A 13,106-nucleotide genomic window follows, 5' to 3' on the forward strand; every position below is an offset into this window, starting at 1 on the left:
ACTCCTATTACCTGCTCTTGCTCTGCTCATTATGGGTTTACTGTCCTTTATGGTGGTCTATTCAAGTCTCACTGCCCCTAACCTTGACACTACATGCTTGTTGTTCTTTGTTTCCGTCAATACAGCTAGGTGGGGTCTGCACACTCATTCAAGTCTAAGAGTCCTGTTCTTCCTAAGCCCCTGTGATGTTCATGAGAAAATATTTTAAAAATTATAAAATTGTGTAAAATTGTTCATATTCAGTATCTAGTTTTAATTATGCTTGTTTTTATCAGACAAAAACAAAACCAGATAGTAAACCAGGAAATGTAGTAAGCTTCCACTAACATTAAACTCATATCCAAATCTGTTAAGTGTACAGTTCTGTCTGATTGTGACACAAAACTAACTCCGTAGGTGCTCCATGCCATAATTACTAAAACTAAAACTGAAACTAATATATATAAAAATAAAATAGAAATGTCTTTGTGAAATAAAAACTAAACTAAAACTAAAAATACACGACGAAGGAAAACTAAAACTAAACTGAATTTCCAAGTAAGGTCAGAAAAAATCTAGAAATAAAAACTAATATAAAAAGGCAAAACTATAATAACCTTGGCTTGGTGCAAATTCTGACCTTTTACCCCATCATGCCGATGAAACTGATGTCACGACCCTTGAAACGTGCGATGCGGCCCCAACAACGGTTATTCAGGATGGTGTCTAAAGCAGTAATAAAAATAGGAAGAAAACATCCCGCCCTTATCATGACAGGCCTTCTATTAGCCACCTTAACATTTATGGCGGTGAGTGGGCGCTAGGGGGCACTAGCGCTCGGCCTACTTTTGCCATACCAGATCCTCCTATTTGTTACAACACGTGTGTGAAACAAAAATGCCGCCTTTGTCCTTTTGATGTTTAGATTCTTTGCTTCTGTCATTGGTCTTCGATTATTGGTTAGTGATTTCAGTTTCCTCATTCTGATTGGCTGGATTTCCAGCTTGGACCTCGGCTTATATTGACTAAGTTGATCTTCCAGTCCTAATCATTAAATCTGCACTCTGAGTCAGTAAAGACAGTAAGGTGAACGTGTTTTCAATAAGGAATTACACTCACCGGCCACTTTATTAGGTACACCTTGCTAGTTCCCCAGTTGGACCCCCTTTTTGCCTTCAGAACTGCTGTAATTCTTCATAGCGTAGTGCTGGAAACATTCCTCAGGGATTGTGGTCCATATTGACATGATAGCATCACACATCGGCTGCACATCCATGATGATGCAAGTCTTCTGTTCCACCACATTCCAAAGGTGCTCTTCTGAACTGAGATCTGGTGACAGTGGAGGCCAAAACACTCCAGTGAACTTGTCGTGTTCAAGAAACCAGTTTGAGATGATCTGAGCTTTGTGACATGGCGCGTTATCCTGCTGGAAATGGCCATCAGAAGATGGGGACACTGTGGTCATAAAGGGACGGACATGATCAGCAACGGGCTGCGGCAGTTAAATGATGCTCAGTTGGTACTAAGGGGCCCAAATTGTGCCAAGAAAATACCCCCACACCATCAAACCACCACCACCACCAGTCTGAACCTTTGATACAAGGCAGGATGGATCCAAGCTTTCATGTTGCTGATGCCAAGTTCTGACCCTACCATTCAAATGTCACAGCAGAAATTGAGACTCATCAGTCCAGGCCATGTTTTTCCAATCTTCTGTTGTCCAACTTTGGTGAGCCCGTGTGAACTGCAGCCTCAGTTGCCTGTTCTTAGTTCACAGGAGTGGCACCCAGTGTGGTCTCCTGCTGCTGTAGCCCACTTGCTTCAAGGTTCGGCGTGTTGTGTGTTCAGAGATGCTCTTCGGTTGTAATGAGTGCTTATTTGAGTTACTGTTGCCTGTCTATCAGCTCAATCCAGTCTGGCCAATTCTCCTCTGGCATCAACAAGGCATTTTTGCCCAGACAACTGCTGCTCACTGATATTTTCCCTTTTTCAGACCATTCTCTGTAAACCCTAGAGATGGTTGTGCGTGAAAATCCCAGGAGATCAGCAATGTGTGAAATGCTCAGACCAACAACCATTTCACGTTCAGAGTCACTTCAGTCTCCTTTCTTCCTCATTCTGATGCTCGTCGTCTTGACAACGTCTGCAGGCCAAAATGCATTGAGTTGCAGGCATGTGATTGGCTGATTAGATATTTGCATTAACGAGCAGTTGAACGGGTGTACCTAATAAAGTGGCCGGTGAGTGTATGTGATCAAGGATGGGTTATTCATTTGCTGGTTTCTTTCTTGAACCTTCTCATTCCGGCTGATGGTCACAGGGAAACCAGCAGCTTCATGGTACAACGGAGGAACAGTCCAGGGTGCCAGTGCATCACAGAACAATCTAAAAGTGCCAGTTAACGTATTTTGCTCTAAAACCTCCTAATTTGAATTCTTTCTTAATTATCCAGGTACTCTTGAATTGGACCTCCATGGATTTCCTCGAGGAACAAAATCTGCGAAAGGATGTTCTCTGGATACCTTGAAGCCAGGAAATGAAAAAATCTCGATATTTCAGCAGAAACGAGTGAAAGGCTGGTGGCCATTTTCGAAATCTGGCGAACTTACGGTAATTGTTTCCATCTGTTGGACACAGAGAATTCAAATTTCATTACTTGCGTTAAGTCGGGAAGTGGAAATGTAATTCCCGGAATTTAAACTATTTCATGCTGTGCTGCTTCATTACTGGGAAATGTAAACAAATTACAGTGACGCTTAACTTTGTACCGCGTTACCCCGAGCACTGACCGCCACGCTGGTCCAGTTTGGTTGACGTAGCTGCAGGTTTTTGTTTGAACATCACTGGTTTTTAGTTAACAAGTTAGGGTGAAGCAACTCTTGTAACTGCGGTGGACCTCCAGGTGTGAACTCGAGCTCCTCGTTTTAAAGTACGTTTGGTGGACGTCTTGACTTGCAGCGAAGTTAAGAAGAAACGAACAGAATGGCGTGGCAATGATGTCGCTGTAATAATTGACGTGTTTTGTTTCGACGCAGAGTGTTCTAACTGACTTTCTGATCGCATTCTGGCTCCGATGAAAGATCTCTTTGATTACTGGCTTGCGACTTTTGCTTCATTCTTTCCAACAATAAATTCAGGGTTTAGCTTTTGGCTTTGATTATTCTGATCTTCTGAGCCAGCAAAATTGTCACGAATCTTGTCTCACATTCCTCTCCTACTTATCTCTCGTTTTAAAGACTATCTCCAGTTTTTGTGTACAGTGCACATGTCTTATATTTCCACCTGGAGGATTTATTTGCGACCCAAAAACAAAAAAGCCCCAATACAAAATAAATAAATCGTAATCCTAAAACAGAAGCAGAAAGAGTCGATGAAGTTAGAAAATCCCATGAAAATAGCAATACTCTCACATTGAACTCTGCCAATGAACCGCAAGGGACTCTCCCTCCCAGCCTTCCTTTTATGGGGCTTGGGGGAGTGGTCTGTAATAATGAACTGTGGGAGGCCCTCTAGATTCACAGGCTCTGCTGGTGATTGGCAGCTGGTCCCACCTCTTTGGGGGGGGGGGGGGGGGTCGACCACCAAAACACAGGGAACACAAAGACATTTAAAGAAACCGCAAAAACTAATTATAAACAAAAGTAAAAAGAGTAATACATGAAACATAATGAGTAAATAATAAATGAAACGAAGAATATTGACAATCATAATAAATAATTCAAACTGAAAAATAAAAGAAAAAGAATATAAAAACCCGAGCTGTGCTACACAACTAAGTTTGAAATCTAAGTAATCAACGTAGACCTCAGTGTTGACGTTTAAAGTGCATCATGCAAGGCCTACGTCACGTGTTATATGCCAATTTGGTATTGGATTTGTAAATGCAGTGTTAAAGTTTGTGATGTGCCATCTGTTGGAATGACAAATACAATGCAAAGGTCTCTGTTATATGCCATTTGGTATGGGATTTGTAAATGCAGTGTTAATGTTTGTGATGTGCCATCTGTTGGAATGACAAATACAATGCAAAGGTCTCTGTTATATGCCATTTGGTATGGGACTTGTAAATGCAGTGTTAATCTTTGTGACATGCCATCTGTTGGAATGATGAATGCAATGCACCTGCCTCTGGTATATGCCATTTGCTATGGCAGTTGTTAAAGCAGTGTTCATGTTTATGATGCACCTTCTGTTGGAATAACAAATGCCATGCATGTATCTCTGTTATATACCATTTGGAGTGGGATTTGTAAAACCAGTGTTAATAGTTGTGAGGTGTCATCTCTTTAAATGATAAATGCAATGTATATGTCTCTGTTATATGCCACTTGCTATGACATTTGTAAAGGCAGTGTTAATGTTTGTGATGCGCCATCTATTGGAATGACAAGTGCAATGCCTATGTCTCTGTTATGTGCCATTTGGCGGAGGATTTTCAAAACCAGTGTTAATGTTTGTGATGCACCACCTGTTGGAATGATAAATGCAATTCATTTTATTAATGTACATGCATTTGATACACTATGTGAAGGAATGACAAATGCAATACATTTTATTATTACAAATGTTTGTAATGCACCATCTGTTGGAGTTACAGAGACCTAGCAACTGACTAGACACACAGACACTTATCCTTTAATTAAGGTAAATAAGCCAGCGAAGGAACTCGTAACAAGTGATCACTGTGTGCTTTCTATTGTCTATAAAGGTCTGAGCTTTACGTCGGTGTTTTACATTTGTGTGCTTTATGGATGCAGGGTAAAGTCGAGGCTGAGTTTCACCTTCTGACAGCTGAAGAGGCTGAGAAAAGTCCCGTTGGAAAAGCCCGCAATGAGCCAGAACCTCTTGAAAAGCCCAAGTAAGTAACAAACTGATTTTTATTTCTTTAAACACTATTTTCTCCTAAGAGAGTCTGCTAACGGAGCTGGTTTCGTGCTTCACGCTTCCTACAGCAGGATCTCCAGATGAAAAACTGTCATCTGCTTGTCCTGCTCTGGCTTATGAGCTTCATTTTTTTTTTCTTTCTGTTCCTGAGCTACTTGAGTTTGTTTTGTTTTGGGGGTCTCAGGCCATGGAATCGAGTGGTTACGTCCATCTTTGGTGGTCTTGTGTTTTTAACATTCTTAACAATGATTCACATTTTCCCGCAGCACCGTCTTGTTTTCAGGACTGGCACCATTGGCTGGTAGGACACGAGGTGCTTTAATGGTTTTTGGGCCTCAAGAACTTCTAAAATTCTGTTTTTTGCTTTGTCATTGTGTGTGTGGGGGGGGGGGGGGGGGGGATTGAGTATTGCATGATGGGGGAAAAAAATTGAAATGAGTTAAGCACAAGGCTGAAGCGGAACCACTGTGTGTAGTAATTGGAGGAGCCGTTATGTTCTGTGCATGTTATGTTGTGCGTTACACGTCTGAGAAAAGCAAAAGGAGTTTTCCTCGGGTGTAATTCACATTGCAGTTCAATTTATTGGTTACAACAAAAACATTTTTGTTTTTATTTTCAGGCGTCCAGACACTTCGTTTTCGTGGTTCATGAATCCATTCAAGTGCTTCTTCCATTTAATTTGGGGACGTTACAAGAAATACATCATCATCGCGTTCGTCATCCTGATTCTGACGTTGTTCATCGCTCTGCTGCTCTACACGCTGCCGGGCGCCATCACTCACAGGATCGTCAACGGATGAGGTGCCCTCGCTTACTGATCAATATTTTAAAAGGGCATTTCTTCTAGAGTAAAAAAAAAATTGTATAGAAGAATGGAATGGGTGGATATTTTTGTAAGTGTAGATCTATTTTTTTTTAAATATGAAATTGAGATTGCTGTAATATAACGGATATGCAAAGAAAGACTTTGTGGTCATCTGAGGAATAACAGGCTGGTGACAACGGCAGTACTTTGGGGTGCCAAGCCGTTACTTGTCAAAACATACAAATAAAAAAAAAAAAAGCATGGTGGTCTTTAACGATAATATTAACAAATTCAGGTCGCCCCTCAGCAATCGGGTATTCCGATCTCCGTTGTATGTGGAAGGGGCAGAGTTTAGTTGTCACAAATCGTGTCTGACACTCCTCTCCAGGTAGTTAGTTAGCAGAAGGCAGCATCCGGGCTTGGGGTGGCATCACCTACCTGTCTGACGCACATGTGTGACGATGGGCAAACCATATATGAATATGACATATTTTAATTTTACGCAATTACAGAGCCCCATTAGGTGTCGGGTAGGAGAAAGAAAAATGTCCGCACTGTGGCAAAAAAGAAAAATCTGCTTGAATGAATTCTCGCTGAGTGTGGAAAAAACTTCATACGTCACATCTTTCAAGTTTTCGGCGAATTGACAAAATGACGTCACCCCCTGTAATTAACGATCTCTCGATTTTGTTTTTCCTGAGCTTCACATACACAATATTTATTTTTTTTCACGAATCAATAACACCTGGCCTTTAAATCACGGAGTCGCAGCATTTAAATCATGTGATCGTATTGCGGCGTTTTCATTGGTAGGCGGTCTTTCCTTATTGGTCAATGGAGTTGTCAGGTTTTTGTCTTGCAGTGTGTGTCTATACGAGCTTCTTCCGTCGTGCTGTGACTGGAATGAAGACATACAGTATGTGGTCGTTACCACTACCTTATAACAGCAGGAAAGAAGTCCAAAAACTAAAGAAAAAAAGTCAATTTTGAAAACAAATGGCAGTTACTTTGTTTTTCCATTGCACGTGATAATTATTAAAACATTTGAATGAATTTATAATCCATTCAGATGGCTTATTCAAATTTGCCCAAACAGATTATTATTATTTTTTCCCCCTTGCAGTCCATTTCTTCTTCCCTTTTTTCTGGCATAGAGTTCGGTGAAGCAGAAGAGATACTGCAACGTCGTCAAAGTGTTTATGTCGAAAAACAATCTGTTGTCCTTTTAATTGACGTTTAAGAGTTGACAAAGATATAACAATGGCGCGTGTGACAGCCAAAACCTTAAACATATGCAAATGTTTGAGTCCAAGATGAACATAAAAGTGTTGTGAGAGATGGCCGGCACATCCAGGCCGCTAGGTGGAGTCCTCCCTGCAGCATGGAGGTGCCCCAGATTCCCGCAGGGCATCATGGGAGATGGAGTTCGACTTCACAGCCCTGCTGGGTGCCATCGTGAGACGCAGGGATTTTTATTTTCCCTATAGCCCAGAAGTACTCCCAAGTCATGGGGACAGAAGAACAGAAGTACTTCTGGGCTAAAGAAAAATATAAAGCTTCATCTGTCAAGGACTATATAAAGGACTGGTGCAGACCCAGCAAGCAGAGCCGGATGTTGGGAGGTAGTGTGACGGAGCTGCTGGGAGTGGAGGATTGATTTATTATATTTCTATTGATTATTGGATTTATTGTGTATTGTGGTGATTTTGTGCACTTTATTGAGGAAAATAATTTAAAAATATTTCTTGGTGCTTTTACCTGGAGTCTGGAACATTTTTGAGGAGCGACAGCACCCTCTAGTGTCACAGTGTATCAAATCCGGTCGGTCCATTGTAAACTCAAGTCGATCACAGCACTGAACAGCACAGAACAGACTGACACTCGCCACTGCCTCACTCTTCTGGTTCCGGTTCACCAAACTGAATACCAGGAAAAACAAATAGCTACTGAAATAAGAGTCGGAGAAAACAACAAAAATAATCTGTTACGATTTACGTTAGTCGTTTCAACGGATTATTTTCTTGTTCCTACCTGACACCTACGGGGCTCTGTATGCAATTTCCAAGTCAAACATTTATAAAAGAGTCTGACAATGACGCGGACCTGCAGTAAACTCAGGGAAACAATGTGTGAAGTGTCACTAAGGGGAAGGACGAGCTTAAAACCTCTCCAAAGTAATTACTTGAATTACTTTTTGGTTAACATTTACATTAAACAATGAACAAAAATCGCTAATGCGGCAAAGTAATTGATTAAAATAAACCGAAAGGCAGAGATAGCCAATAAACTTTTTAAGAAAGTAAAAATGACGAGGGATGTCGTGTGCTGTTTGAAGATTTTCATTGTAAATCATTCCGACATTCGTCTGACGACACTTGGGACGCACGGTTCTTCTAAGTGTTGGCTGTTCTTGCTACCTCACATGTTAACAAACTAATAGCAACGTTCCGTTTGAATGTAAAAATAACTGTAAATAAACACAATGCTATAATATTAAATGTAATGCATACCACAGCTTGTGTTGGTCTTGTGAACTTTCCTTTATTCATTTCTGTAAGGTAAGTAGCTTTTGTGCAGAACTATACCTTCCAAGAATTGTACATTCCAAGTATAAAAATCTTTCCAAGGGGCTGCAGATCCCACCCTCTGTCGTTCAGCGCCATCGATGACCTGACGACTGAACTCTTCAGTCGCTTCTGGCCCCTTAGTTGCTCTCTGCCGTGCACTCATTGGATGGTGACATTGCACTCTTTGCATACATTAGTGAAGGTGTGCTAAGCAGGAATCCTGGGTAAATGTTTAGAGAGAATTGTTACACTTTGATTTCATTGAATTTTGTGACTATATAAGGCTTAGACATTTTAGTTCAAGGACCTAAATGTAATCTAAATGTGAAAAAGTAAGTACACCCCGTTATTAACATTCTCAGCAAGTTTGGACGGAGAAATACACGAGGAAAATGTGCCTCTTCACTCATTTATTAAACGAGAATATCAGCAGATGAAATGGTCTACAGGGGGGAAAAAAAAGTAAGTAGACCCCTGATCTCAGGAGCCGCTTATCACCCTCTTCAGCAGAAATGACTTCTTGTAGACATTTTACTTAACTACCCACCAGTCTCTGACATTTTTGACTACTCATCCAAGCAAAATTTCTTCAGTTGCAAGACGTTTGTGGGTTTTCTTGCATGTCCTGCCCGTTGCAGATCCCCCCCCTGTAAGTTGATAAATATTTTGTATGTCTTCATTTGTAATTTAGACAAAGCAATGTAATATTAGTGTTACATTAGTGAGAAGCTTTCATGTTCACAACCCCAAGGACTGAGTCTCTTTGAATTTTATGGCAGGATTTGAGGGAGGAAGTGCCTGAAACACGTGTGGTGAACGTCTCTCTGAAGTCTCTCAACTCCCACACAAAGTCAGGCTGCCCAACTGCCAAGCTTTACCTTAACAAATGGGTTTGGGGGGTGGCAGGTGTGGAGGTGTTCTCTGCCCCATTGGTCTGAAGTATGGCTGTTTGGAATTGGTTTGTGTCAAAAGCCTTTAAGTACCACGACGCCATATTGGTTGTAGGGGTTGGACAGAAAACCCATAAATTTGGTTGCTTTATCTCTGTCTCTCTCTCACCAAACTGATGAAGACCATCTCACACCATGAACTGAAAAAGACAACACAATGAAGAGCACAGCTCGGCAGCCATATTGAGACAGGTATGAGGCCTGTTCTGAAGAAAGCTGACCACAAATGAAGCCTTAACTCGAGACATTTTTAACTAACTACAAGTCTGTGTGCCGCCTGAAACTACACATCAGCATTTAATCAGGTTGTATGGTTGCCAATATTCAAATGTGCTTTGCATATTGTTATTATTTATGATTATTATCAATAATACATTATTTCAAGTGTAACTTAACTCCTGCTTGTCTTTTACTACACCTAATTGCCTGAGGTTATAAATGTAGAAGGGAAGGTGGGGAGAAGTTATAAACTGTAATACCTTATAAACAGTGGTAAGTCTGGGAGATTAGAGGCATTCTGACAAAGGCTACACATTAATAACACAACAGGGGAAAGGGGAGTCAAGACAAACACCCCCACACCAATTCGATGGGATTCAAAACCGGGCTTTGACCAGGCCAGTCTGCAATGCTCCGTGTGTTCTTTTTGAGCCATTCCATGGTGGACTTGCTAGTGAGCTTTGGAAATGTATATTGTTTTGTTGTTTGTTTCTTATCACTATTAATAAATAAATAAATAAATATATATATGGTTGAAATAGTTTACTGTCAAATAAATGCAAAGAGTACGCGACACGTGTTTCGCCCTCATTCTGGGCTCATCAGGTGTACACACTCCATTGCACTCCCTCTCGGGAATCGAACCTCGGACGTCAGCGTCAGAGGCGATGCCCCTAACGTTGCGCCACGGCGTGTGGTTCGTTTATTTGACAGCACGTAGATCGGGGTAATTACATTCACGGCATTCGTAGTCTGTGTCACAATCTGATTGTATGGGGCGCAACGTTAGGGGCATCGCCTCTGACGCTGACGTCCGAGGTTTGATTCCCGAGAGGGAGTGCAGTGGAGTGTGTACACCTGATGAGCCCAGAATGAGGGCGAAACACGTGTCGTGTACTCTTTGCATTTATTTGACAGTAAACTATTTCAACCATTCTATGATCTGCTCCTCACAAACTGAGGGCACCGTGGCGGATGTTAGCAGATTGCTGGCCAACCACAAGCATTACCTGGTAGGTAACCACCCATACAATCAGATTGTGACACAGACTACGAATGCCGTGAATAAATATATATATATATATATATATATATATATATATATATATATATTATATATCCATTTTCCAACCTGCTGAATCCGAACACAGGGTCACGAGGGTCTGCTGGAGCCAATCCCAGCCAACACAGGGCACAAGGCAGGAACCAATCCCAGGCAGGGTGCCAACCCACCGCAGGACACACACAAACACACCCACACACCAAGCACACACTAGGAGTCGCCAATCCACCTAACCTGTATGTCTTTGGACCGTGGGAGGAAACCCTCACAGACACGGGGAGAACATGCAAACTCCACGCAGGGAGGACCTGGGAAGCGAACCCAGGTCTCCAAACTGCGAGGCAGCAGCGGTTCCCACTGTGCCACCCTATATATATATATATATATATATATATATATATATATATATATATATATATATATATATCTATCAGATCATAACCTGGTTCTGCTTCAGCCTCACTACAAACCAAGAGTGATGGTCCTACCTACAACCACACGTTCATTCAGGAAGTGGTCCCCGGAGGCAGAGAAGGCTCTGAGAGAATGTTTTGGAATTACAGACTGGGATATCCTGCAGGGATCACATAGTTAGAACATTGAGGAGGTTGTTGACTGCACTGCTGACTACATCAACTTCTGTATGGACATTGTAGTTCCAGTAAGAACTGTACGCTGCTATGCTAACAACAAGCCATGGATTACAAGTGACATCAAGGGCCTTTTGAACCAGAAGAAAAGGGCTTTTAAAGGCGGTGATCAGCATGAGCTCAAGTGCATGCAGAAGGAACTCCGAGTCCAGCTCAGGGCGGCGAAGGAGCAGTACAGGAGAAAGCTGGAGCAGAAGTTGCAGAATAACAGCATGAAGGAAGTGTGGGATGGAATGAAGATCATCACTGGCTGCAGCTCGAAGCGGGGTGCCAACATCAAGGGAGACGTGGAGAGAGCAAACCAGATGAACAACTTCTTTAACAGGTTTGACCACCCTAACCCACTCTCACTCTCACCTCGGAGTACTGCACCCTCCACACATCCTTCTGCTGATACCAGCATAGGAGAGACATCCCACCCATAATTACAACAGCGCAAGTGAGCAGAGAGCTGAGGAGACTTCGTGCCAACAAAGCAGCGGGTCCAGATGGAGTATCACCACGACTGCTGAAGGTCTGTGCATCAGAGCTGGGGGGTCCTCTACAGCGCATCTTCAACCTGAGCCTGGAACAGGGGAGAGTCTCGAGGCTTTGGAAAACATCTTGCATCACCCCAGTCCCAAAGATATCACGTCCTAGTGAGCTGAGGAAGGCAGGCTCTATTGTAGGCATGGAGCTGGACAGTTTAACAGCTGTGGCAGAGCGACGGGCACTGAGCAGACTCCTGTCAATCATGGAGAATCCACTGCATCCACTGAACAGGATCATCTCCAGACAGAGGAGCAGCTTCAGCGACAGACTGCTGTCACCGTCCTGCTCCACTGACAGACTGAGAAGATCGTTCCTCCCCCAAACTATGCGACTCTTCAATTCCACCCGGGGGGGTAAACGTTAACATTATATAAAGTTATTGTCTGTTTTTACCTGCATTGTTATCACTCTTTAATTTAATGTTGTTTTTTGTATCAGAATGCTGCTGCTGGAGTATGTGAATTTCCCCTTGGGATTAATAAAGTTATCTATCTATCTATCTATCTATCTATCTATCTATCTATCTATCTATCTATCTATCTATCTATCTATCTATCTATCTATCTATCTATCTATCTATCTATCTAATCCTGCCTACTACACTAAAATTAAATTCTGTCTGTCTATCTATCCATCCTGCGGTGGGTTGGCACCCTGCCCGGGATTGGTTCCTGTCCTGTGTTGGCTGGGATTGGCTCCAGCAGACCCCCGTGACCCTGTGTTCGGATTCAGCAGGTTGGAAAATGGATGGATGGATATCTATCTATCTATCTAATCCTGCCTACTACACTAAAATTAAATTCTATCTATCTATCTATCTATCTATCTATCTATCTATCTATCTATCTATCTATCTATCTATCTATCTATCATTTCACAAACTGTTTGCTTTATGATATTTAACTGTCGATTGGGGAAGTCTATTTGGAAGAAGTACGGCTTGTCGGGTCTAACACTCCTCAGCCTGCCCGGCCACAGGTCTGGTGGTGTAGCTGCCATTCCGGGTGACTGGGTCGCCTGCTTGTCTTTTCCTACACCTAATTTCCTGAGGTTATAAATGTAGAAGGGAAGGTGGGGAGAAGTTATGGACTACAATAGCTGATAAACAGTCTGTGAGATTTGAGGCCTTCTGACAAAGACTACACATTAATAATACAAAAAGGGGAAAGTAGAGTAATAGAGAACTCTACCAAGACAAAACAAATGGAAACACAATGTCAGTTTTAGGGGTCATTTGTTCAAGTAGATCACTTTGTATTATGGGATATCATCTGCTGTTGAATCCTGCTCTGTACTTGTAATATTTCTATTGCACTTATATTACTGTATTGAGGATTACTTGTGTTTTGTTCTGTGTATTGTATTATAAATTATATTTTTTGACACCCACTACTGCGTGCCCACCCTACCTTGAAGGGGGTCTCTCTCTCTCTCTCTCTCTCTCTCTCTCTGAAC

The 13,106-nt window shown here is 42.0% G+C and overlaps 1 protein-coding gene across 3 annotated transcripts in view; it reads left to right on the plus strand.

The window, feature by feature from the left end:
* Positions 1-6,137, plus strand: part of fer1l6 (fer-1 like family member 6) — a 124,253-nt gene extending 118,116 nt beyond the window's left edge. For all 3 annotated transcript variants that reach the window (XM_051935967.1, XM_051935968.1, XM_028817740.2), the window contains 3 exons: positions 2,435-2,592; positions 4,740-4,840; positions 5,486-6,137. In XM_051935967.1, the coding sequence (XP_051791927.1) occupies positions 2,435-2,592; positions 4,740-4,840; positions 5,486-5,666 (440 nt within the window). In that variant the 3' untranslated portion in view covers positions 5,667-6,137. The remainder of the gene's footprint in view (positions 1-2,434; positions 2,593-4,739; positions 4,841-5,485) is intronic.
* Positions 6,138-13,106: the final 6,969 nt, after the last annotated feature.

The sequence above is a fragment of the Erpetoichthys calabaricus genome, chromosome 13 (genome assembly GCF_900747795.2).
Source record: "Erpetoichthys calabaricus chromosome 13, fErpCal1.3, whole genome shotgun sequence".
In the NCBI taxonomy this organism is placed as follows: Eukaryota; Metazoa; Chordata; class Cladistia; order Polypteriformes; family Polypteridae; genus Erpetoichthys; species Erpetoichthys calabaricus.